This window comes from Peromyscus maniculatus, chromosome 16 (genome assembly GCF_049852395.1).
Source record: "Peromyscus maniculatus bairdii isolate BWxNUB_F1_BW_parent chromosome 16, HU_Pman_BW_mat_3.1, whole genome shotgun sequence".
NCBI lineage: Eukaryota > Metazoa > Chordata > Mammalia > Rodentia > Cricetidae > Peromyscus > Peromyscus maniculatus.
Window position 1 is genome coordinate 29,971,008 of NC_134867.1, and position 27,295 is coordinate 29,998,302.

Consider the following 27,295-nt stretch of genomic DNA (forward strand, 5'->3'; position numbering starts at 1 on the left):
GACACTCAGAATGAGGTAGAGAATATAAAGTTTATTACAGAAGAATATGAGATTTTCCTTTTTTTTTCTTGGTTTTTCAAGACAAGGTTTCTCTGTGTAGTTTTGATGCCTGTCCTGAATCTCACTCCACGTTGGCCTCAAACTCACAGAGATCTGCCTGGCTCTGCCTGCCGAGTGCTGGGATTAAAGGCGTGTGCCACTACTGCCCTGCTGAGATTTCCTTTACAGGTGAGTTGACAATGTCCAGAGGGACCACTATTCCAATCTAGTTGTTTAAGCAGACTTTATGCTATTCTCACGTTTCTGGAACAGGAAGGTCTCCTGATGGGCATTCTCCTGTCTGCCTAGTTGTTAGGCCCATTTAGATTAACTCTTGAAGAAGATATTGTCTTTGTTCATAACCAGGAAGCCTCCTGCTGGATAGCCGTCTTCTTGGCTACACAAAAAGTCATGTTTCCACCGAGGGCCAGGGATACAGTTCAGAGGCCACTATCTTAACCCTAAATCATGCAATGGAGTACATTTAAAGAATTAAGCCAAGAAAAAGTAAAAATTGTAAAGGTAACCATGTTTCAGCAAGAGAAAACAGCCCCCTCGTGACAAGCCTCAACAAAAAGGAGGAGCAAGCTACTGTTAAACCTGAAAATTGCAAGGAGAAAGACAGAATCCACCCATGATTGTCCAGTTGAACCAAGCTTTATTGAAGACCACCCGGGAAGATGGATAAGGTCCATATCCAGGATTCCGGGAGAATGGTGCTGAATTAGGTTAATCAGATGCCTATGAGGCCAAGCCCAAAAAAAAAGCTGTGTGCTTTCCACTTTCATCCAATCAGGGGTAAGTAGACATCCTGACGTACTTCCTCCCTATGTATCTCCAGCCTATACATGATCAAACATATTCAGTGCAGTTGAGGGCAACTAACCTTGTTTTTATTGAACTGAAAACACATGACTTGTTATCTTACAAGAACAACAGCCCCTAGCATTCTAGGAAGTTATCTGTCCTCAGGCAAATGAGGCTCACAGGTTAACTTTAGCCCTAGACTACTTCCACCTTCCTCCTCTTTGTGGGCAGCGATCCCTTCATTATTTTCAATATTTTATATCTGAAGGAGGGGAAATTGGGATGCTTTCTCCCTCATTTTGACATAGTTCAAATTCTGAGAAGGTGAGGCAGGAAAAACCTCTCTCTCTCTCTCTCTCTCTCTCTCTCTCTCTCTCTCTCTCACACACACACACACACACACACACACACACACACACACACACACAGACTATGAAATTAGCATATGAAAGGAACCAGTGACAAAGAGGAAGACAAAGAACTTCCCCCACCAACCCTGGCCCGCTACAGATAGCGCGTGCATGGAAATGCTGGCAATATGCAAATGTCAAAAGAGGTTACAACCTTTTGGACAGGAAGCCATTGATCTTCTAGCCTTCCTCCTGGCCCTGGCCTGCTTCCTCTCTTGGAAGTGTGTTCCTTCTTAACAAATTGTTCCTGCTTCTGCTGCTATCCACACGTCTCTGCCTAACTTTAGTTTCAAGACACAAGAATCTGGACATCCCCCTAGGGTGGAGCGTGCCCACCATTCTCCAATATCCAAGGATAACAGAGGTACAATTCTGATATTCCCCTCTTCCTTAAGATTTTGTTTTGGGGACATAAGAGGGGTCCTGATAATGAAGAGGGGTCTATCTTCAATGATTTTCAAGCTGGCTAATTTCTACGTAGCTACCTGGCCATGTCTACATGCAAGCGAAAAGTTTCAGGACTAAGACAAACCCACCAACTCTTTCTGAATAGTACTGGAAACACAAAACAGCATCAGACACAGTCATAGTAGCTCAACAGTTCACCTCCAACAGAAATGCCAAGAGATTTGCTAGAAAATGCCTCAAACCTTCTTACATCAGGGTAGACCATCACCCACACTCACGAAATTATGACTTATATGTTGTTGTTGGATCCAGGGTCTCACAATAATGGGGGACAGACCACTAAAGTCTATTAAACCAGAAGCAAACTTTATTCCAAAAAAATAAAAAATTAAAACAATTAAGAACACTGCAGGGCACAAAAGCTTATCAGCCAGCTGAGACCATAGCCAATGCTGGAATTCTGAGGCTATGGCCATGGAGGCAGGTACTGGCCCCCTTTTATAGTATCAGGCATGGGCTGCATGCTAAGAGTCACATAGAAACATCAGGCATGGGATGCATGGTAGAAATCACGTAGAAACAACTATTAAAAGTTAATTTTGTGCCGGGCGTTGGTGGCGCACGCCTTTAATCCCGGCACTCGGGAGGCAGAGCCAGGCGGATCTCTGTGAGTTCGAGGCCAGCCTGGGCTACCAAGTGAGCTCCAGGAAAGGCGCAAAGCTACACAGAGAAACCCTGTCTCGAAAAACCAAAAAAAAAAAAAAAAAAAAAAAAAAAAAAAAAAAAAGTTAATTTTGTGGGGGTTGGGGATTTATCTCAGTGGTAGAGCGTTTGCCTAGCAAGCACAAGGCCCTGGGTTGGGTCCTCAGCTACGGGGGAGGGGGAGGGATAATTAATTAATTAAAAAAAGTTAACTTTGGCCAAGTCAGTTGTTGGCTATAAGGGGCAAGGGGGTTAAAAGTTAACCCCTGGCTGTTGACAGAGGAGCTGGCTGTAAAGCAGACAGCCACTGTTAGCAGTGAACCTTTAGAGCTGATAATTGTCAGTTTTTAATCTCTTAAGCTTATAATTTTATATGTCTATGTTCCTGGACCCTTCACTGCATGTAACACTTTTTTTAAACTTTCTATTTATGCTTTGTGTCTTTCATATCATCTCGATCCCATTCATCATCCCATGCCTTAGTATCCGCCTTCTGCCCTTGCAACCTCCCCCCTGCAAAAATAAAATAAAATTTAAGAGAAAAATTTTTAAAAAAGAGGGAAAAGAAATAAAGTAGACAAATCTTGTCCCCAAAGCCGTAGTGTGACATAGTGAGTTATACAATGTATCCTTTTGTGTCCAGATACCTTTATTTGCAAGTGTTCATTGCCAAGAGTCATTGGTCTGGCTCAATGCCTCTGGTTTCTGCTACATCATTGATAGTGGGCCCTCATTGGGGATCCTCTTGAATATTCTGTTGTTGCCCTGTGGAGATCCTGCAGCTTTGGGTCTGCAGGATATGCCTCCCTTCATGTGCTCCAGCAGGTCATAGATGGGGTGAATGTTGAAGTGGGCCAACTCATAACTTTGGTTCTGGGCCTGGGTAGTTGCAGGGTTGGTGAGCCTGCCACCCCACCTCACCCCACCCCCAGCCCTCACCACCAGGGTGAACTGCCCGCATGGCCCTGGCTGGTTCACCCGATGCAGCAATGAGCTAGAGGCGGGGCCTGTTTTCCTGCTTTCACACCCTCAGGGACGCTCACCCACACCTACACCATCAGGACCAGCTCGACTGTGCTGCCTAGGCGAGGTGCAGGGCCTGCTCTCCTCTGCGGCTGGTGAAGAGCAGGACCAGTTCTCCCTAGTGTTGCAGCCAGGGAGGGGTGGGCCGACTCTGTACAGCTCTATCCTCTCTGCCTTCGATGGCAACGGGAGTCATGGACATCAACACAGACCACAGGTACAACAGGGCCTGAACCCAGACATGGGCCCTGGCAGCAGCCCAGATCCAGACATCACCATGGTCCTGGGTGGCAATCAAGCCTTAGTCTGATCCTCACTGCTTTCACCCCTTCAGATATGCCTCTGTCCACAGGGCACGAACCATTCTGTCTGTCTGTCTGTCTGTCTGTCTGTCTGTCTGTCTCTCTCTCTCTCTCTCTCTCTCTCTCTCTCTCTCTCTCTCGTACCACTCCACACATTTGCTCACCATAATAGTGCCTGGCTGCCCGGCACCACAGCGGGTGGGGTGGCTGTGTTTTCTCCTCAACACCCGAGGCAAACTGCCCCAAGCATGGAGATTATTCTTTAGAGAATTATTAAAAGAAATGAGACTAATATGAAAACTTGAATTGAAAGAAACATTTTGTTAGGATGTTTTTCTTATGGCAAAAGTAATTCATTTTTATTGACGAGAATATATTATTATACAAATAAAAAGCATTCTTAATTTATCTCTTTAGAACCCACCATGTAATATATCCTCATGAATCCTTATATACTTTTTTTTTTTTTAACATGGCATCACACTAAGCTTAATATCTTGCAATCTCGTCAACATAGGCTTTTACCACAGTTCAGTGACTAAGAGCTCAGGCTTCTGGAGGTTACTCATGTTTGGGGTTAGGATCTGGCAGCACTAACTGGAATGGCATTCTGAAAGTTACATTGTCTCACTATTCATGCGAACCGAAACTTTAAACCGAGAGGTGAGGGCATTGGAGTTGCCATCAGACAAGATCAAAGTCTGTGACAAAGACTAAGGATTAACCCTGAAAGGGAAACACAGAGAACTCATAGAAAGGGCTTAAGAACAAGAAGAAGCTGGACAGTGGTGGCGCACGCCTTTAATCCCAGCACTCCAGAGGCAGAGGCAGGCGGATCTCTGTGAGTTCGAGGCCAGCCTGGGCTACAGAATGAGTTCCAGGAAAGGCACAAAGCTACACAGAGAAACCCTGTCTCGGGGGGAGGGGGAGAACAAGAAGAAAACAATAGTAGGCACAGTAAGGGAATAATTAAAACAAAGCAAAAAAGAAAAAAAAGAAAAAGAAAAAGAAAAAAGAAAAAAAGGTTTCCAAATGCTGCCAGTAGGTCTCAGGCTCTCCTCATTTCTCTGAGAAAAGAACCAAGAATTGATCATTGAATTTGGCTGCAAGGAGTATGGATGAAGTAATAGTTTGGAAAAAGAATGGGTTGAGAATGGGAGGGGAGTGAGAAATTAGAGAGAGGTGGCAGGGGTGATTTTTTTAAAAAGAAGATTTCCTATTGTGGGCTCTGGCAACAGACTCCGTTGGTAAAGCATTCGCTGTGCAAGGGCAAGGGCTTGAGTTTGGATTCCCAGAGCCTGCGTCAAATCTGGGCACAGTGGGAGGTGCCTAAAAACCCAGTGGTGGAGGGTGCTGACAAGAGAGTACCAGGGGTTCACTGGACAGCCAGTCTAGCTAAACAGGTTCAGACTCAGTGAGAGACCTTGTCTCCAAAAAAAAAGGGGGGTAACAGTGATAGAGGACGAGGACTTAGAACTTGGCCCTCCATATCTGCCTATACTGGATGGCTACAGTACCTCACCACATACCTATTGAAAAACAAAAGAAAAAATTCCTGCAAATACAGAAAGTGCTTGGGATAAGGGTTTGTGGGGAAGTAAACTCAGAAAAAAAAACGCCCTTTATTTTTTGAATGTGAGAGAAGGTGTAGTATGTTTGCAAGTGGTCCCGATCCAATTGAGGGAAGAAAACGGAAGCCGCAGAAGACAATGGGGGGAATTTCTGAAGTGGTATTCCTAAGTGGGCAGGAAAGGACAAGATCTAGCGTGCGACTGGGAAATGAGCCTTGATGTGAACACGGACTGTGTTTGGCAACAGTCAGGAAGCCAAGTGTATGCGTCACCGTTGTGGAGGGCGTTTGTTCCCTTCTGATGGCTTCAGTCCTCTGTGTCTTTGTTCCCGTCAGTCACACAGGAAGGGTCAGAGTCCCAGGTGTTCTCCTCGTAAAGTTCTATATCCCCTGACCTTTGGCCTCCCGTCCTCACTCCTAAATTCTTCCATGATGTCATTGGGAATGTAACGTATACTGCATCTCTGTCAATGAAACTTACTTACCTATAACCTCACAACTCTGAATGCAGTTATAAAAATGAATTACTTGATTTCTAATAAGGTTTTATGTATTTTTTCCATAGATTAGTTTACTATGCTTTTTTATTAATTACTTGCATGTTAGTTGCTTAGTTTTTTTTTTTTTTGTTTGTTTGTTTGGTTTTTTTTTTTTTTTTGTGTGTGTGTGTGTGTGTGTGTGTGTGTGTGTGTGTGTGTGTATGTGTATTTTAAGTTTTATTTTTGGTATTTTGAGATAAAATCATTCAATTTAACACAGGTTAGCCTTGAAGTCATTATGTAGCTCAGCCTAGCCCTAAATTCACAATGATCCTCCTGCTTCTTCTAAATTCACAATGATCCTCTCCTTCTCCCTTCCCAGATTTCATCTCTAGTTTAGGCTAATCTCCATTTCAAAATCCTCCTTGCCTAGCCTCCAGAGAGTAGGAGAATCCACATTCACACTACACCTAGCTCCTTTAATACAATTGTTACTGCAGCGTTTCAATTCGTTCTACTTCCTTTCTATGATACAATTATTAATCTTATGTCTCATGTATGTTGCAAATATATTTACCCAAATGGCCATTTATCTTCAGACGATATAATTTTTTTTGGCATTGATAGATACTTTTTTAAAAACATTACTTTAAATCAGTAGGTAATTTATTTTATGGAATCTATTAGAAAACACTTAGCTTCTCTTAGGATCAGATGCCCCAGGATGCTCTGGAGAAAGGATATGGATGCCAGTTGGTCTGGGCCCCTCATCCTTGGCAGCTGCTTAAGTCCTTGGCAGTTTGCCAGGGAATAGCTCTACTTAGAACACTGCTATTAATTGGTATCTGAAGTTATAACGGGGGTGGGGGGAGAACTACTCATTTGAAGTCCTGTAAAAGGAAAACCTACAAAAAAAAAAGCTTAAAATGATATCAAGGTATGATATCAAGACAATATCTATTTTCTAACTGTAAAATCTACCCATCTATTCATTCAAGCAATTAGTGTTTTGCTATCTCCTACTGTGTGCCAGATGCTACGCTGGATTAGAGTAAAGAAGGCCACATGCCACATGCAGGGAATTTGCATTCTAATGGCAGGAAGCACAAGGAGCATCCAGAAAGCATCTGTCAGACAAGGGATACAAACTGCATGGAATCATGGAATAATTTAGCAGTGTATGAGCAGATGAACGATGGCATTGGGACAAGAATCGAAAACTCGAGCAAGTATGCCAGAACTTAAACGTGGCGAAGATGGAGGAAGAAAACTGTAGGGAAAGGACTGTTAGTTGGGGAGAATGGAGGCACCTGGTAGATGAGCATGGATAACAGGAATTCTTGGCAATAGTCGCTTCCCTCAACCACTCTGGCATCTACGTCTCATCCTGTCTTTATTACTGTAGCTCAGTCTCTGATATCCTTTGTGTACCATATCTTTTTTCCCCTAAAATTATTTTTTTGATCTGTTCATATTTGCTGCTTTCAATTTCTTTATTACCATTCTTTCTTAAAGCAACTGCAATCCAGCCTCAAGAAGGCTCAAGCCTAAACTTGCTTTCTATCATCTTTCCCAGTGACCTTTGCTCCATTCCCTGCCCTCATCTTGTCTTATTAGCAGCTTTTAAAGTTGATCAAACCCTCCTACTTGTAACACTCTGTTTTGCATCTAGGACACTACTGATTCTCTTCCTGTGTCTCAGTATTTATTTATATGTCTTGTTTATTTATTTCTGCATTTAACCATCTCTCATTTCTATGATTTTTGAAAAGCTTCAATGGCCCCAGCTTAGTCCTTGGAAATGTTTTGTTCTGTACTTTTTCTTCTGGCGATCTCTTCAGATTTCTTGGATGTTAAGTCCTGTACACTGAAGATTCTAAAACTTACACTGAAGATTCTAAAACTTACATCTCCAGCCAGGACTACTTTTTGAAACTCAGATATCCAGTTACCAATGATGTGTCACTTAAATGTCAGATTGACCTGGCAGACCATAATATTTGTTATTTTGAGGTTGCCTTTCCAGTAATGTGATTATATTTACTCTATTCTGGTGAGGTCAGGTTCAGCTATGAGATTTACTTTGATCTACAACATGTGGATGCAACTGGCATAATAAATTTCTGAGATGTATCTTAGTCCAGTTTCAGTTGCAATAACAATGATCAAGGCTGAGTTTCTCATAAACAAAGAGATTATTACTTAGTTCAAAAGTTTGGAGGTACAAGAGCATGGCACCAAGACCTGGGTGTGTGGTGGTAAATGCCTGTATTCCCAAGACCCAGGGGGGCTGAGGTAGGAAGGTTATGACTGACATGTGTTTGAGACTAGATTGACTTGCCTAGCAAGTACCAGGCCAGCAAGAGCTACATAGTGAGATCTTGAAAAAAAAAAAAAAAAGAAAGAAAGGAAGGAAGGTGAGGGGAATCTCTGCAGGTCCAGGCATGGAAGAAAATCTGAGAAGAGATGAAAACCCATTTCATATTGACTTCATCAACTTGGATCAGACTTCGGGAGTCTAATGCCAGGTGGTTCATTGTCAGCATATTTAAAATACAGTGCAATTTGGGAAAAGGCTTCCAGGCAACAACCATTCCAATTTCAGGTGCACAACAAAGCTTAAGGTATGACACAGAGACTCCTTTGCAAAGTATGTGTGACTATGAGGATGGGTTCTATAGCTATTAGGCCTAGCATCTAATATGGTCTCTGACTGAGATAGCATGAAGGTCAGCAAGCTATAAGGAACATGTGACATTTCCCCCAAGGACGGGAAATGGTCCAGAGAGGGAAGAGTCCGGAAATTTGGGTGAGTTCTGACTCTATAGCAAAAGGTAGATGAGGACTGCCTCCACAGATAGCAAAAAGTCATCAGGTCAATTAGCAAAATCCACTTCCAGCCATCTTGGTAGGAAAATGGGTATTTTATCCCCTCCATTGAGAAGAAGCTCTTGTGTGTTTAACATTCCTGGTTTCTTTAGTGATCTGTGGGTGCAAGGACCTTTGTGCCCCCAGCAGGAAGAAAGAGAAAAAAGGAAGAGCAAGGCAGCACCAGGAATGGCAGCACCAGCATCACTTCGCTCTGGAGAGGGCTTCATAGCAGACAGTATCACAATGTGGGAATATGTGCGAGTGATCGTATGGAGAAGCAGGAAGAGAGCTTTACAGGCTAGGCTTGTTTTATACACACACACACACACACACACACACACATCTTGGGTACAAATCAGATCCCTGGAGAAATAAATCAGCATCTTCTGAGGGTGATAACTCTACAGTGACCCAATTATACCCATCTTTTAAAGGTTCCACTACTTCTCAACACTGACTTTCTGAAGATCAAGCTTCTTTCTATCCCATGATTGTGGGACATTGAAATGATATACAAACCATAGCAATACCTTAGTAGCCATTACCTGGTTCACTGTCCTCATCCTTTGTTTTAAATAAATACCGTTCTAGTTAGGGTTACTATTGCTGTGATGAAACACCATGAACAAAGTAACTTGGGGAGAAAAAGGTTTATTTGGCTTACCCTTACACAGCACTGTTCATCATTGAAGGAAGTCAGGACAGGAACTGAAATAGGGAAAGAACCTAGAGGCAGAAGCTGATGCAGAGGCCATGGAGGGGAGCTGCTTACTGGCTTGTCCTCATGGCTTGCTCAGCCCACCTTCTTATAGAACCCAGGACCAGCAGCCCAGGGATGGCACCACCCACCATGGCCTGGGCCCTCCCTCACTGATCACTAAATGAGAAAATGCCTTACAGCTGGGTCTCATTGAGGCATTTCCTCTACTGAGGCTCCTTCCTCTGATGACTCTAACTTGTGTCAAGTTGACACACAAAACCAGGCAGTTTTGAGACGGAGCAATGAGAATGAATATACATACTAAATCAAATGCATAAAATTTAAATATATGTAACATATTACTAATTAATTTTAAATATGTGGAAAGTGATATGCAATAGAAAAAAATAGAACAAGATAAAGAGGAAGGGGTTAGGTGGAGGTTGCAAGGTTAGTCAGCGTCGACCTTAGTGAGGAAGAAAACACTTTGGTAAGGAACTAAGAACTAAAGAACTTTTGCCCTATAACCATTGTGTGCAAACCTCTGCCCCAAGGTAACCCCCACGAACACAGACAGGTCCCTAAATGCCTAATTCAAAATACCAGGCTCTGTTTGTTGCAACCAGTATGAGGCAACCTGATATGAGGCTCCTGATCTTTACTTCTTTTAGCATTTCCTAAAAAGGACTTCTATTTGTGAATGTGCATCTCTCATAACTCAGAATCGGTTTTGTTCCTCTGGGATCTGAAAGTCTTGCTTTTGTTCATCAGATAGTTGTAAAATGTCTACTTATCCCTTTACACTGTGATAGCATCAAGAGTGAAGATTGAAGCCCCTGCCCTTCCCAAAGCCAAAGTCAACTCAAAGGCTTTAAGTGTCAAGAGACCCCTGCTGAAAAGGTCTACAGCCACAAAAAGATCTTCACATCACCTCCCTTCCCAGAGGCAGCACAAGTACCTATGTACACACATGGAAAAGTACACACATACACACACACACACACATTATATATGGTAAGGAACTGAGAACAAAAGAACTTTTGCCCTATAACCACTAATAATAATATAATATAATATAATAATAATACAACATAACCTAATATATAAATTACATACACACAAAACACAAAAAAGCAGAGTGATATGAAGGTTTAATCACAGACACAAAAAACAATAATACTTAAATGTGGCAAGGTTTAAATCTCTAATTCTGAATCCTGCCTCAACTTCTGAGGATCTGTGAAGCTACTATAATGATTATCCACCCAAGTGGCTAACTACAAAGTGAATGAAGTGTGTCTCAAATGTGTATGTACTTTTACCTAACATGTGCTACTGTTTTGGGTGACAGCATAACTCACTTAAAATCATTAATGAATTCAAAGTCACACTAAGTAATTATTAGTATTAAATCAACAAGCACCAATGTCACAACTATTATAATAAATGATTCTACGTAAAAATTCAGCATCAAAAGAGAAGTGTGGCCAGCACAGTACTAGGTTTGAGGCAGGAAGATTCCCAAGTGAGGCCAGCCTCATCTACTCATTCAGATCTCATTTCAAAACAAAAGTGTTTAACAAAAAAAAAAAAGAAAAGAAAAAAAAATTCTACGTTTTCTAGAGTTAGTCATTTGAAATCTGTCATCATTTAGGTGAGTGACAAGAAAAAAAACTTTGAATCTATTTCTTTCTGTAGAGCTGCAATAAAAAAAAAAATCAGTCTTGGGTGGCTTTCACAATTAAGAGAAACAGTGCATATTTGGTGCTCGGCCATGTATTGTTAAAAAGCTGAGGTCAAATCACGCCTAAGAACTGGTACTTTTTCTTCAGGCATGACTGCTACTAAATGGCTTTTTTTTTTTTCTTCTAAATTGTAGGGAAAACCAGAAAATTGTTGCAATGAACCAACCAGATCAGACATACCAAAGAGGGGGCAGAAAACTTCTCAAGTACTGCCTTTTCTTTGTGTGTGACATATCTGTGATGGGAAAGACCCTTACTTTGATTTACATCCGTTAACAACAAAAAGTAAACAGATGTGAGGCTCAGTGTGGCCGTTTTTAGTTTCAGATCCTGAAATGACCGTGCCTGAACAAGTACACGGAAAACACTGAACACTGACTTGGCCCAGCAAGGCTCTCTTCTACGTTTTACTCATCCAGTTACATACTTAAAAAAAAAAAAAAAAAAAATCAAACTTTTACACTCTTTCTTGCATCACGGCAGCGCGACAGACTATCGGGAAGCAGCCACCGTGTCCTTCCGCACCACTTTCGGCCAAGGTTAGCGCCGACTCCCAAACCCCGGCATTCCGCCCCGCAGGGGAGCAAGCAGAGAGCGCGGCGGTCGCCTGGCTGCTCTTCTGCGGCGGCGCCCTACGTCATCGCCGGCGCGACGCCCGCGGGGACGGGGCGGGGACGGGCGAGGGGCGGGGCGAGTCCGAGGGTGGGGCCAGGGCGGGACGGGGCGGGGAGAGAGGCGGGGCCGGTCCGAGGGCGGGGCCAGGGCGGGACGGGGCGGGGCGAGAGGCGGGACCGGGGCCGGTCCGAGGGCGGGGCCAGGGCGGGACGGGGGCGGGGCGAGCCCCAAGAGGCGTCCTCGCTCGCCCTCTCATGGCCGCCCGTTTCCAGCCTTCGCGCCCTCGCTTGGCTCCCTCTCCCGGGGTCCGGCGCTGCGCGTGCGCCAACTTCCGGCCGCTAGGTCGGCCCCGCAGCGGGGGCGGCGACGACGACACCAGGGCCGGCGACACCAGGGCCGGCGGCGGCTGCGCACGCGATCCCGGCCTTCCCCAGCTCGGCTGGCCCTGAGGTCGCCCGCCCACCCGGCCGCCATGGCCGAGAAGGACTTCGCGGGGGAGCCGAGTCCTGCCTGCGTGGCGGCCTCCGCAGCGGGCCTGGAGGCCCCGGACTCGCCTGGGACCCCGGCGTCCAGGGACTACGACAGCAGCTGCGTGTTCTGCCGCGTGGCGGCCGGCCAGGAACCCGACACTGAACTCTTGCACTGCGAGGTGGGCGGCGACAGGCCGGGGTGGGTGGGGACCCGACCGCCCTGCCCTGCCCTGCCTTGCCCGCTGAACCCTGGCTCTGGGTGGACCCGCTGGCCCCCAGGGTGTGACTGACGTCTCCCTGGGACCCCAGACGTCTGCCGCGGGACCCTTGGCTGCTCTGTGGGCAGAGGCGGTAGCGGTTGAGCCAGGCACCCTCGCCTCCCTCTGCACGCGTGCGCCACACCGCTGCACTTCAGTGCCCTGGCTTTTGGCATGGGGAGTCTAGATTGTCGTTTTTTAAATTCTGCATATTTCTGCGAGCAGAAAAATAAGATCGTGGACGTGGTGGCAAAGTGTGAGTTTGGCTGAAAAAAATAGGCTGGGATGAGGTTTCCGGGACCGGATCGGAAGTCGGAAGTGTTCCTTGAGCAGCTCGTGGCTTGGAAGTGGCTACACCACTGAAGAAAATGTCTCCTCCTCCCCCATCAGCCATGAGTCAGGTTCAGTCCTGTGCACATCAAGGGCGGATAATCCGTAGCTGCTGCGAGTTCTAGAGTCCAATGGCCTTGTCATGCCTGGAAGTCATTATTCCGTAAAACTGCCCCTTTCCTCTGGCTCTAACTTTTTTTTTTTAATCCCATCCCGAATAAAGAGTTAATCAGTCCTTCTAGAGGGATTAATCATCTTGCACTTAAATTCTCATGTTGCAAACATGTTGCACTTAAATTCAGATGTTGTAAACATCTGAACCGATTGGACATATATAAAGTGTGGTATACTTACATAATTAAGTATAGAGTAAATTATTTGATTTGGAATAATCAGAGTTACCAGCATTATGAAGAATTTTCTTGGGAAACCTTCCCAACAAAAGACAGAGAAAATTTCTCAATTCACAGATCTCTGTATGCTTTTCTTACTGTATTTTTCAGAATTCATTTAAGCAAAGAGTATTACCACATATTCTTAGCGGAGAGGATACCAGTTCCATTCCAAAGACAGTGTCTTACTCTTTGTGTATGAGACACAGGTATACATATAATGTACATAAATACCATGGCTGGCGTTCGTATCTCATGGTATTGACTTGCATTATCTTTAAGGGCTCTTAGGAACAGCTGGGCAGTTGTGGCACAAGCCTTTATATATAGAGTGAGATCAAGTGCAGCCAAGGCTACACAGAGGAAAGGGGGGGGGGCTCTTAGAAATGGAAAATGGAAAAAAACCCGAGAAACCCTAGGTTAAATTTCGCCATGTTTGCGCCCATACTTAGCAAATATCTCCGTGCTGATTTAACTCCTCTTTGGTTAATCATAATTGTCTCGACACCTTAGATAGCATGGTGCTAAGAGGTTCTTTCATTTGTACTTCCTTGTTTTATACATCAAGGTACAATTACTGGGAAGAAATTATTATAGCTATTTTAAGCCAAATAGCCCATGGTGTGGTGGTTTTATCTTAACCTTTTCTAAAATATTCCATTGATAGCCATGCTTATCTGCCACTTAGGCTGAAATAAAAGGGATCACAATGTAGTTTTTGTGCTTGTTATCTTAGATGACTAAAATTAATAGTATAGGTATGAGGCTCTCATGACATTGAATTCTAATTTCTAGAATGGAGAATGGATGGGTAACAGTGTATCCAGGGAATTTTGCTGAGAAATACTGTTTATTGATTTAACTTTTAATTTTTACTGAAGAAAGCTTACAGTAGAGATGGGAAAATGTATAGTGAAATTTAAAGCCAAAATTTCTTTTTTCCTTTTTGGTTTAAGACAAGGTTTCTCTGTGTAGCTCTGGCTGCCCTAGGACTCTCTCTGTAGACTAGGCTGGCCTCAAACTCAGAGATCCACCTGCCTCTGCCTCCCAAGCGCTGGGATTAAAGGCATGCACCACCACTGGCTAAAACTGAGATTTCTGGTAAAGAAGTTTTAATGAATTTTACTTATAACTGTTCCTTGAAATTGACTTAATATAATACATAACTCATGACAGAAGCTAAATCTTGTTTTTGTGAATTTAAGTAAGGCACAGTCATAAAATTGCTCATAAGGATAAATTGTAACATTAATGCCATTTTCCTTTCATAGATTTATAGTGCTTAAGTCACAGCAGAGCGGAATATGTTGAGACTTTTTTAAAATTTACTAACAAATATGCCTTCCTCTTTAGAATGAAGACCTAGTTTGCTTCGAAGATATCAAACCAGCGGCACATCATCATTATCTTGTGGTGCCAAAGAAGCATATTAGAAATTGCAAGGAACTAAACCGAGATCAAGTAGAAATGGGTAAGATGATAACAGTATGCTTTGTGGCTATATCACATTGAACTGTCTTTATATATGGCAGTGTTTTCAAAAAGAAACTAAGAGCTTTTCAAACATTCCTGTGTTTGTTTGTTTGTTTTTTGTTTTTGAGACAGTGTTTCACTTTGTAACAGCTCTGGCTGTCCTGGAACTGGCTCTATACACTAGGCTGGCTTTGATCTCACAGCCATCCACCTGTCTCTGCCTCCCAAGTGCTAGGATTAAAGGCATGCACCACCATCGCCCTGTGAAACATTCTATTAAAAAAAAATAGACATAAAAAATAAATATAATCTCCATGTGATTGTTACACCGACTTTAATGATTAACTTGTGGCCATGCTAGATTTGAAGCAAAGTTCAGATATGGTAATGTTTAATTGTTAAAATCTTTAAGAGATAATGAATGGTGCTTTATATTTTCGAGGCTGGCTCTCAGTATGTGGCTCTAGCTGGTGTAGAGTCCACAGAGATCCACTTGCTTCTGCCTCAAGACTTCCGGGATTAAAGGTGTGCGTGTCCCACCATGCCTGGCTTTACTTTATGCTTTTTTAAATGATAATTTTCTTGACTTTGAAATTGGAAGATGCAATGAAAAATTCTAAACAAGTTCTGATGTATTATATGTATAAGCTTACTTTGCCTGACAATTACAGATGCAGATATATCTTGTTTGAGGTATTATGTTTATGTAACTCATTTAAAATTGTAATGGATAATTAAGAAATAGATTAATAATTAGTCATCTATGACAATCATTTGTAGCCATGTTAGTTAAGTCTTCTAGGTATACATAGATATATTTCAGATAGATAGGTAATCTTCAAACACTTCATAGACCTAGAGAATATGGCATTTAAATAACTTAGAATTCTGTTGACATGAGACACAATTGCTCCTGGCTGCACCAATTTGATCCTGAGAGAATGTTGGGCTTCTAAGACATTTCCATTTGGAAGTTTGTCTTTTTGGCACAGAATGGCCTACTGGGCAAAGAACTGCCCTTGCCTTGACGGCTGACAGTACAAATGCAATGCTGTCCTTCCTGGACAAGCGGGACACAAGGAAAGCGACCACTGTACTCTGCCAAGACAGGGTAAGATGGTCTTTCAGAATTCCTGCTTCTAAAAATGGTCTGTCATATACTCTAGGCCTGTAGCCACTTTGAATGCACCAACAATGCTGAGAAACATTAGGTGACTGTCCAGGCTGCCAGCTGTCTTGGTCTACTCTTGCAAGATTACTGAAAGTTGCTTGCATCCATCTACCATTTCTCGGGTACCATTATGTTCCTTCTCAGGTCTTTGGTGTGATTGAAGACTAGATAGTTGTAATTTCCTCAGTTATGATAAAAGATAAGTTAGATATAAAACCTTAAACTCACAAATATAAGATAGATAGGACATCTTCTTTAATATTGTAACTGCAATTCTTGCTTGATAATTGTTTTTGTTATATGTAATTTTACTATGTTAAAGTTAAAACCTTCCTTTTTAAAAAAAGAAGAAATGGGGAAGTGCTGTGGATATTGCTCTATATAAATAAAACACTGATGGCCAGTGACCAGACAGGAAGTGTAAGTGGAACAAGGAGAGAGGAGAATTGGGGAAACAGGAAGAAGGGGGGAGAGACACTGCAGCCACCGCCAGGACAGGCAGCATGTAAAGACGCCAGTAAGCCACCAGCCACGTGGCAAGGTATAGATTTATAGAAATGGGTTAATTTAAGATATAAGAACAGTTAGCAAGAAGCCTGCCACAGCCATACAGTTTATAAATAATATAAGAGTCTGAGTGTTTATTTTATACGTGGATTGTGGGACTGCGGGACTTGGTGGAACCTGGAGAGAAGCCCTCAGGCAACACAGATAACTTAGCACTAGAGTCTAGTTTATCAGGTTTTGGGTTTGAACTTTTGACTTCTGAAAAGGAGATTTGAATTGTGTTTCTTCCAGAATTTCCTACTCAGTACCTCCTTTAACTTTTTCTGATCTCTTTTCCTAAAACTTTTTTCAGGTTATTTCAAGTCTTTTTAGTAGCCTTTCTAACTAACCCTGGTCTGGGATTAGTGCTGTATGGTAGATGACAACATAGCTACATTAGGCCAGGCCTTCTAGAGGTGAATAAGAGAACTTTTAGACAGAAATCCTGATGTAGTAGTATTGTACGTGAGCATGTAGATGACTGAATTACCAGTTTGAAATGTGTTTCTAAATACTATGAAAGTCTTTAGTTATCTGAAGTTATTTCCATGTGCTTTAGAACACACATGGTTTATAACCACAAGGTAGCATTTATGCTTATAGAGATAATATTAAGCCTATATTTACCCGACCAATTGAGTGTGTATTTGTTACTAAACGTCTCTATTTCATCCTTTGGCTATTTCTTAGAGAGCATATAACCTCTTAGGAAGTTTAATCTTCAAGGCAGAGGTAACATTATGGAAAATAGAGGCTGCTGTAATTATTAGTAATAATTAGTAGTTATAAGCTATTTATAGCTGATGCATATCAAATGTTATAAATATTGATGCTGATGGGATTGGAATTTCATTATATTGTTCCCTTTCTCTGCTTTCGTTTGGATATTTTCATATCAAAGTCTTATTTGATATTTTTATATCAAAATTGTTGAACTTAACTTTTATGTAAACTATAAAGTGAGAAAAATAATATAGATGTGGAAGGACATGGTAACAGTGCCAGATCCAGCCATTGCAATTGACATTTGCAGAGGGCATGGTTTTTAAGACATGTGCACTGAGGTAGGTTGTATTCTTAGCATCAAAGCTCGTAGCACTTAATGTATTCGAAATCTTATAAAATATATTATCTGAAGGCGACGGAATTAAATTAGATATTTAGCACAGCAGTAAATATTTTTAAGTTGAACAGACTTCTAAATAGTTATTAAATAAATATGTCAAAGAAGAATTTTTTTAAATTAATTTTTATTTTATGTGCATTGATGTTTTACCTGAATGTGTGTCTGTGTTAGGTGTTGGATCCCCTGGAACTGGAGTTACAGATGGTTGTGTTCTGCCGTGTGAGTGCTGGGAATTAAAACTGAGTCCTCTGGATGAGAAGCCAGTACTCCTAACCTCTGAGCCATCTCTCCTGCCCTCAAAGAAGAATTTTTAAATAAAATAACACTTTTAATAAATAATTCTAAAATAAATGCTGAGTTTATAAATAAATAAAAACACAATATAATGAAATTTGTGGAATATAGCTAAAGTACCTACAGGGAAATTTGTGGCTTTCAATGCTAATATTAAAAATAAGCATTTTGGGGGTTGGGGATTTAGCTCAGTGGTAGAGAAGGCCCTGGGTTTGATCCTCAGTTCCAAAAAAAAGCATTTTGTTTTTTAAATAATTTATTTTTATTTTATGTGCTCTGGCATTTTGCCTTCATGAATGTCTGTGAGGGTGTCAGATCTTGGAGTTACAGACAGTTGTGAGCTGCCATGTGGCTGCTGGAAATTAAGCCTGGATCCTCTGGAAAGAGCAGTCAGTACTCTTTAAACACTGAGCCATCCCTCAAGCCCTCGAAAATAAGTTTTAAGGAGCTGGAGAAGTAGCTCAGTAGTTAAGAGTGCTTCTTGTTCTTCCAGAGTGCTCAATTTGTTCCTAACATCCATGTTGGGTTGCTCACAATTGCCTGCAACTCCAGCTCCAGGGATCTGACATTCTCTTCTGGCTTCTGTGGGCCCCTTCACACACGCAGCATATACACACAGGCATACACACATAAATAAAAATAAACCTTTTTTTTAAAAAAGAGAAGAAAATGAGTTTCAAAATCATCAAATTAAGTGTCTACCAGAGAAAAGGGTGCTGAGGATATCGCTCTGTGTAAATAAAACACTGATTGGCCAGTAGCCAGACAGGAAGTATAGGCAGGACAAGCAGAGAGGAGAAGGCTGGGAAGTAGAAGGCTGAGGCAGGGGGGGCCAGCCGCCGCCATGAGATGTTAAGATACCGGTAAGCCATGAGCCACGTGGCATCTTATAGATTAATAGAAATGGGTTGATTTAAGATATAAGAACAGTTAGCAAGAAGCCTGCCACGACCATACAGTTTATAAACAATATAAGTCTCTGTGTTTACTTGGTTGGGTCTGAACAGCTGCAGGCCTGGCGGGTGAGAGATTTGTCCTGACTGTGGGCCAGGCAAGACTGGAGAGAACTCTAGCTACAAAAGGGAGCTGAAGAGATGGCTCAGAGGTTAAGAACACTTTCTGCTCTTCTAGAGGACCTGGGTTTGGTTCCCAGCACCTACGTGGCAGCTTACAACTATCTATAACTCTAGTTCCAGGGGATCCAATGCCTATTCTGACCTATGTGGACTGTCACATGGTGCACAGACTTACACATACATTAAAAAATAAAAGTAATTAATTAAAAAATATCAGAAAGAGACAAGCAAAGACAAAATAAATATCCAAGAGGAAGTAAAGTTTTAGTGAGCTTACTGTATCCCATAATATAATATAATTTCTTTCTCGTCTTACAGTTGAGAGCATGGTAGCTGTTGGAAAAGCCATTCTTGAGAGGAATAATTTCACCGATTTTACAGATGTGAGGTAAGTATGCTTTGCGTAGAAACCAACATTAGTAATTTTTATGAAATTTGTTTTCCATGAAATAGGAAGTAGCAGTGGTAGAGTTTATATTTCAGATGTAGTATTCCTGGAAGTGAGAATGTAGTTCATTGAAGTATAAACTTAATAAACCTTCTGTTTATGCTCAATATCTTCTGAAAACCTTGACTTGTACTTTGGACAGACAAATGTATGTAAACAATAAGTAGGTAAAATAGAAGTCCCCTTTTTGTTGTTCTGTATCTTAATTCCTTTAAAATTGGGTAACGTGAATTTACTTATGCAAACTTACATGGTTTAATAATTCATTGTTGGGCTGGCTGGTGGTGGTACATGCCTTTAATCCCTTTAATGCACTCAGGAGGCATGGGCAGGTGAATCTTGAATCGAGTCCAGCCTGGTTTACAGAGCAAGTTCTAGGACATCTAGGGCTCCATAGAGAAACTCTCTTGAAAACCAAAAGAACAAAACAAAACAATAAAGGAGATGGTTCTGGGGGTAACAATGCTTGCAGTACAACCCCAAGGACCTGGGGTTAAGTCTCAAAATTCGAGTAGAAACCCAGCATGGCTGTAAGCTTACCGGTAGTTCCAATAGGTTAGGAGCAGAGACAGGAGGATTTCTGGGGCTTGCTAGCTGCCAGTCTATCTCCAAGACTCAGAAAAAAGGTCCTGTCTCAAGATAGATGATAGATCAGGGCACCCAATGTCATTTAATGGAGATGCATGAGTATACATACCGGCCACACATGTACACACAAACACAACATTATTAGGCTTCTAGCATGAAATTAACTTGAATTCACTGCTTACTGAACTGAACTCTAGCATTTAACAAAGTTTGAGGAAACACCCATAACATTTAATTGATTTTTAAGAGTTTAAATGGTTTCTATTTAAAAGAATAATCTTATAAATGTTTTATAAGGCAAGACATTATTGAATTATTAACAAATAGTCTAAATTCTTTTAGTATTTAACAAACTTATCTGATGACAAGAAGCTTTTTGGTTTTTTTTTGTTTGTTTGTTTGTTTTTTTGGTGATGATCAGATTGCTCTTATGCTCTTACTACAGGAATGTTGGTAACTGTTTGAGTATTTTGTTCAAGGTGAAAGCCTGCCATCTACTGGCTATGTCTTAAAGTAAAGGTCCACTACCTGAATGTCTAGTACATTTGCTTTGAGATTCATTACAGGAGCATGTCTTTGCAGAAGTAAGCTTATTATGATAAGTACTGAAGTGACTGGTGATAATGCAATTCCCACTTTCTAGGGGATGTATGAGGCTTTCTTTGATAAATGGTGTGTATTGTCTATGAACTTCAACATGAGGGACTTGGGGAATACTCAAGAGCATAAAGAAAACAAAAATGATCTGTGAATGGTAATTTGCTCACCTTTGGATAGTTTTAATCTTATGTGATTTACAAGTAATTGAAAACTACTCGAAAGTGATTTGTCAATAACCTCTTCTGTTTCAGAATGGGTTTCCATATGCCACCATTCTGTTCCATTTCTCATCTGCACCTTCATGTCATAGCACCAGTGAAACAGTTTGGCTTCTTATCAAAATTGATTTACAAACCAAATTCTTACTGGTTTGTCACAGTAAGTAATACAGTCAAATACTGTTATACCAGCAGCATGCCAACGTATTTGAAGTGGTTGTTCTTTTTTTTTTTTTCTCTTGATAGCACTAACTAGACACACAGAGTTCTGTTTGGCTTGAACACTTATTTGAACAGACATATCCAAAAATGTATACACTTATTTATTTATTTTGCATTGATGAATGTTGAACCAGGGTCGTCTTACGCTACTAGGCAGGATTTTCTTCTGTTGCTATATCTCAAACCCCCCACACCCCAATTTTGAGACAGGGTTTTGTGTGTCATCCAGATGGGCCTTGAAATTGGAATCCTCCTACCACAGTCTTCTAAGGATCTGGTACTGCAAGCTCATGCTACAATTCTTGCTTCCAAGTAATATTTTTAATTTGAGGGAAATTTCTGGGCAGTCTAATTCTATAAGATGAAAAACAGGAAATATATAGAAAAGCAGAGCTTTAAGAATTCAGATCTGGTTATAAATGCAGGCTTTTCTCACTTGAAAGATCATGTACAGATTTTTTTTTAAAGTTCATATTCTCTTTGCTCTGTGGTACTCGGGGACTGAGTGCAGTTCAGTATTTTCATATTTCCTCTGCTGGTACATACATGCAGTCTTCTTCCTACCACATCCCTACCATAGTGGTCTGCTTATTGTCCTCAAAGAAGCAACAGTAACACATCATTGTAGCTTGATTTTTTCGCCTTGCCCACAGTCAGGACAAATCTTTGTCACCCGCCAGTCCCACAGCCGCTCAGACCCAACCAAATAAACACAGACACTTATATTGCTTTCAAACCGTATGGCCGTGGCAGGCTTCTTGCTAACTGTCCTTATCTTGCTAACTGTGCTTTTATCTTAAATTGATCCATTTCCATACATCTATACCTTGCCATGTGGCTGGTGGCTTACTGGCGTCTTCACATGCTGCTGGTCATGGCAGCAGCTGCAGTGTCTCTGGTCATGGCGGCGGCTGCAGCCTCTCTGGTCATTGCGGCGGCTGCAGCGTCTCTGGTCATGGCGGCAGCTGCAGCGTCTCCTTCTGCCTTTCTGTCCTTTTATCCTGCCTAGCCACGGCCGATCAGGTTTTATTTATTAACCAATCAAAGCAACTTGACATACAGACCATCCCCCAGCACAGCCAAGTGCAGACCATCTCAAACACCTGCACTCAGGCCCATGGTCCTAATCATCCTCTATACGGACCTGCTGGGTAACGCCACAAAGAACCTGAGAATGGGCTCCCACAGGACCTACAGAACATCCCACAGCACATCATCACTATCCAAAGTCCTTAGCATACTTTGGGTTCCACTCTTACTGCTGTACTTTCTGTAGGTTTTGACAAATGTATGACATGTATCCATAATTGTAGGTTCACACAGAATAGTTTTACTTCCTTAAAAATCCTCTTTGCTTTGTGTCTTAGTTAGGGTTTTATTGCTGTGAAGAGACACCATGACCACAGCAACTATTATAAAGGAAAACATTTAATTGTTGGGGGCTTACAGTTCAGAGGTCCATTGTCATCATGGTGGGAAGTATGGCAGAGTGCAGGCAGATGGTACAGGAGGGGTAGCTCAGAGTCCTACGTCTGGATCTGCAGACAGCAGGGAGATACAGTGAGCCACTAGGCCTGGCTTGAGCTTTTGAAACCCCCACCCAGTGACACACTTCCTCCAACAAGGCCACACACCTCCAATAATGTCACTCCTTATGAGTCTATGGGGGCCTATCGGGGACTATGGGGGTCCAGCCCCTCGATAGTCCCCTCCCAGGGTCCGGGAAGAATCTACAACCAGCTGACAATTAATCTTTGATGAAATGAAATGAATCTATGTACACGAAACTCCTTAGTCCATATACTTTATTATTCTGTGACATTTATAAGCTTATATTCTGCTCTCATATTTAGGTCATCTTTAGCCTGATTTCTCTCTACACTTGTCTGCGATCCCCTCTAGGTTCTGTCTTAATTCCTTCATCTAGTTCTGCCCCTTCTAGGTTCTCATCCACTTTGTTCCTTCCCATATCATCTCCTCTCCCGTCTCCTCTCTCCTCTTCTCGTTCTACTTCATCTTGTTCTTCCCCATCTGGCTCTTTCTCATCTTCCATCTCGTTCCTCTAGTACTCTCCTGTAGCCCTTCAATCTACTTCTTCCCCATCTCAGTTTGTTCCTCTCAAGTTCTTACCCATCTAGTTCTTCCATTCTCTTCTCTCTTTTCCCCCTGTGCCCTGGAAGTCCCGGTATATAAAAGGGAGGGTCCGAGCTAAATTGTGTAAAGCTGTTAACGTCCACCTCTCCTAGGCGGTGTCCCCTTGTGGAATTTACCTTAAGTCAGGAGACTTGCACGTGGGCTGTTACCATTGTTAGTCCACCTGGGACTAACAATGGGTGCCCACCTGGGTGGTGTTTCCTGTAGTCCTTGAAAGTGGCCAAGGGAGATAATCTGATTCCAGAGAAAGCCTTTCCTGAGGCTGTTCTCCAAATACCTGGAATGTGTATATCCAGAGAGTGATCAGTCTACACTGTTAGTCCTTCTTAGGGGAAAGTCAATTGGAAAAACTATGAAGGCACACATGATTTTCATAACAGAATACAGCTGATATATAACAAGCCAAGTAACACCAAAAACTCCTTGGGATTTGGCTTCCTCTGGAGGAATTCCCTGATTCCTCCAGGTAGTGACTTTGCCATAACCAGCTGAGTTCTTATGATATATTCCTGCGGCCCGCAGCAGGGGCCATTTTCATCCAGGCCACCACACTTTGCCTCTCCGTTTTATCCTTCCTTCTTAGCTACCACTGATCTTTTTAATGATTCCAAAATTATTCCTCTTCAGAATTCCCCCCCCCCCCAATTTTTTTGAGACAGGCTCTCACTGTGTAGCTCTTGCTGTCCTGGAATTTAGCCCAGGCTGGCACTGAACTCACAGAGATCTGCATGCTTCTGCCTCCTGAGTGTTGGGATTACAGCGTGTGTCACTACATTGAGGCTTCAGAATTGCTTATAATTGGAATCTCACAGGATATAACCTTTTCAGATTGACTTATTTTATTTGGTAATATGTACTTGTTTCTTATGTATCTCATTTAAGAAATCTTCAGTATTGCATTTATTTATCTTGTAGAAACTTCTTAATATTTAATTTGGCCTGTTTTTATAGAGTTCTTTTACTGTATATTATAAAAGTATTGTATTTTTTTTTTCTGTAGGTTACTTTTTAAGAACAAAATGTGTAGTTCTTTGCTCTTTGACGTCACAAGGACGTCTAGTAGTAACTAGAAAGAAACATGTTCATGTTTGTTCTTTTTTCTTCTTATTGTTACAGGTTGATCATTTGCTTGAAACACTAAGAAAGTAAAAATGCAAACCATGGACAAGTTCCTTAACCTGACTGAGCTACAGTTTTGCTCTCTTTGGAGTCTAACTGCACTCTGAAGGTTTGCTGCTATACACAGCACTACAACTGAAGAGCCTTACAGTTTCCTTGAATGTCTGTTTTTTTAGATCAGTAATACAGTTGAGTACTGAGTCACTGATTTCTTTGTTTTGATGCTTACTTATGTAAGGTTTTACACTTGAGATACTGAAACTGTTTGTTTAGCACAAATTCTGCTAATCAAGATGCATCATATATTTTTCAAAGTTCAGGTTTCATTTGTTAGTAGTTTTAATAATTATGATGAGTAAATTGGCATAGAAAATTGAAACCTTTTTACAGTGAAGGAGAAGAAATTAGAAATCTTATGATAGTTTTATAGTCTTACACATACATTTTCAAAGTAAAGAATACCATGCTACCAATATTCTGATTTGATTATAGAAACATATGTGTCACTTTTTACTGGTTTCAGACACACACAGCACACACACACACACACACACACACACACACACACACACACACACACACACACTCACACACACTCACACACACTCATATAATACATTAGTTTCCGTTAGCTATAGGGAAGATATCCTCTGAGTCTCTCAGTGAGTACCTGCAACCCAGGATAATATCAAACTATAATGTATCCTGTGCTTTTTCTTTATGTGCATACCTTAGACAAATAGTTTATAACAGGCATAGTAAGAGATTAATGACAATACTAATAAAGCAGTTATAAAAAGGTACAATTAAAATACTGCTAATGTTCTTGGTTGTGCATTGTTGTTATATTAAGTTGAATACAACTACTATGATGCTGTGACAGTTGATTTGATTACTGTAAGTGGGTAATGCATACAGACAGTGTGGATGATTTGTATCACAGGTGAGATAGAGTGGAATGGTGTGAAATTTCATTTTTCTGTTCAGAATTGAATACGATTTAAGATGTATGAATTGTTTATTTCTGGCCCTTCGTCTGATATTGTGGGTTAGTCATAGATAACTGAAACTGTAAGGGCCAGGTCATAGATGGTGAAACTTTAGATAAGAGGGAACTACTTTCATGTAATTTTAAATGAATATAGTAACCAGCAACATGGTTATCTTAATAAAATTTATGTGTAATTTTATCTGTCAGGAGATAAGGAAGAAACACAAATTAGTAATGTACGAAAACTGACAGAAACTGTTGTCATAAGGTATGCTTTTGTATCAAAGGAAAATGAAGTAACTAGTGGTTAGACTCAGTCTTATTATGAAAAAGGACTTGGTTTGAAAGAAGAAAGAGACATAAATAGGGAGTTTATCTTGCTAAAATAGTGCTAATATTATTGGTATATTATTTAGTGAAGAGTGTTTATTGAGAGTTGTCCTTTGGCTGTGTCTACAGACACAGTAGTGACTGAAGGTAGATGAGGTGTTGAAAGATGATTCCACATTGTTCCAGTGTCTAGTAGTGTTATGTATGCAGCAGGAAAGGGACATGAAGACTCTAATGCATTGTAGAAATCAGCTAAGATTTCTAGTTTATTGTTTTGGCATGATGTTAAATGAATCTAAGTAACCAACTATTTGTTACAAGCTTGATTACAATATCTGTAGTCCGGTGTTGTCTAGTTTGATTAAAATTCATTAATTCAGCAAATATTTTTTAATATTTAATAAGTGTCAAACATGATTGGCATCCAGAACTAAAGACATGATAGAGGTCATTTGCCAATGCTACAGGGTGAGGCAAAAATAATTTATTAGTTTTAATGTGTTAAGTGTGATCATGTCCAGAGAAGAGGTCTTGAAAGTGAGACCACTACTGAGAATAGGTAGTAGGGAGCCAACACCTAAATTCAAGACTCAGTGTTAGGCAGGCAAACTGTGGTGGAAAGCTGAGAACCTTGACGTCTGTTTCCACTGTTAATCTTTACAGACATTTGAGTTTCAGATTATTCACTAAGGGTGGAAAAAGGAATTTGCATGTAGAGGCTATGGGCACTCAAAATTAGATTTCTAGGTTTTACAGCACGGCCTTGTATAATAAATTTCTGATCATTTACATAGCTAACAATCACAATGTTTTCTATACAGCAGAGCTATGACACACACACTTCAGGAGAGGTGCAACCTTTGAATGTTTCACTCTGAACTTGTAGTGATGTAATTGACCACATGATGATAGTACTTGAAAGGTGGTCAAGGGATTTTTCAAATGCCTTTAGGGACCTTTAAAAATGTAATTAGTAGGTTGATTGCGTTTGTATAGATTTATCTCCTCTCATGGGGGGAGGGCGGCAGAGTGGGTAAAGGTGCTTACTGCCCGATAGTGAAACCCCCTGAAAACCTGTGTTTGGTCTCTGAATTTATGTAAAGGTGGAAAAGAAAAGAAAGGAGCCTCCAAAGTTGTCCTCTGGCCTGGATTTCCCCATCCATTATAAATGCACTGATGATAACAAAATTGAAAAATAAAATCCTTGAAAGAACATTTTTAATGTATACTTTGTTTACTTATAAAGATGAATAATCAAATTACAGTTAATATCCACTTAGCCTTTTTGGTAGCATTTGGCTACTTGTTACCTACCCACAACATCAATTCAAAGCCAAGCTAATTAATAATGTGTCTTAGTCACTGTTCTATTGCTGTGAAGAGACACCATGACCAAGGCAACTCTTATAAGAGAAAACATTTAATTGGGACTTGCATACAGTTTCGTAGGTTTAGTCTGTTACCAGCATGGTGGCATGCAGACAGCTCAGGAATAGTATCTGGGAGCTGCATCCTCATCTGTAGACAGAGGCACTGGGCCTGCCATGGGTTTTTGAAACCTCTAAGTCCACTCCCAGTGACACACTTTCTCTAACAAGTTCACATCTACTCATCAAGGCCACACCTAATCCTTCTAATTCTTCTCAAACAGTTCCATTCCCTGGTGACTAAGCATGCAAATATATGAGCCTATGGGGTCCATTCTTATTCAAACCACCACATAACTTGTCTTTAAAATGTTTAAAATGTTGTATTGAAGACATTATTTATGCATGTGATACTAATGTGTAATAAAATTATTATGATAAAGTAACTAGAA

General features: G+C 41.2%; 1 protein-coding gene across 1 annotated transcript; it reads left to right on the plus strand.

The window, feature by feature from the left end:
- The first annotated feature begins 11,871 nt into the window (after window positions 1–11,871).
- Hint3 (histidine triad nucleotide binding protein 3) lies at window positions 11,872–26,691 on the plus strand. Its single transcript, XM_076552542.1, has 5 exons — window positions 11,872–12,320; window positions 14,474–14,591; window positions 19,125–19,194; window positions 20,694–20,820; window positions 24,153–26,691. Exons 1-5 carry the CDS (start codon window positions 12,144–12,146, stop codon window positions 24,183–24,185), a joined length of 525 nt encoding a protein of 174 aa, XP_076408657.1. The 5' UTR covers window positions 11,872–12,143; the 3' UTR covers window positions 24,186–26,691.
- The last annotated feature ends 604 nt before the right edge of the window (window positions 26,692–27,295 follow it).

Bases quoted from the DNA above. Each gene is read 5' to 3' on its own strand.
- Hint3 (XM_076552542.1), top strand. From the start codon at position 12,144: ATGGCCGAGAAGGACTTCGCGGGGGAGCCGAGTCCTGCCTGCGTGGCG. The intron at 14,592-19,124 runs GTAAGATGATAA...CTCGTCTTACAG, and splicing joins CCGAGATCAAGTAGAAATGG to TTGAGAGCATGGTAGCTGTT. The intron at 19,195-20,693 runs GTAAGTATGCTT...CTTCTGTTTCAG, and splicing joins ACCGATTTTACAGATGTGAG to AATGGGTTTCCATATGCCAC.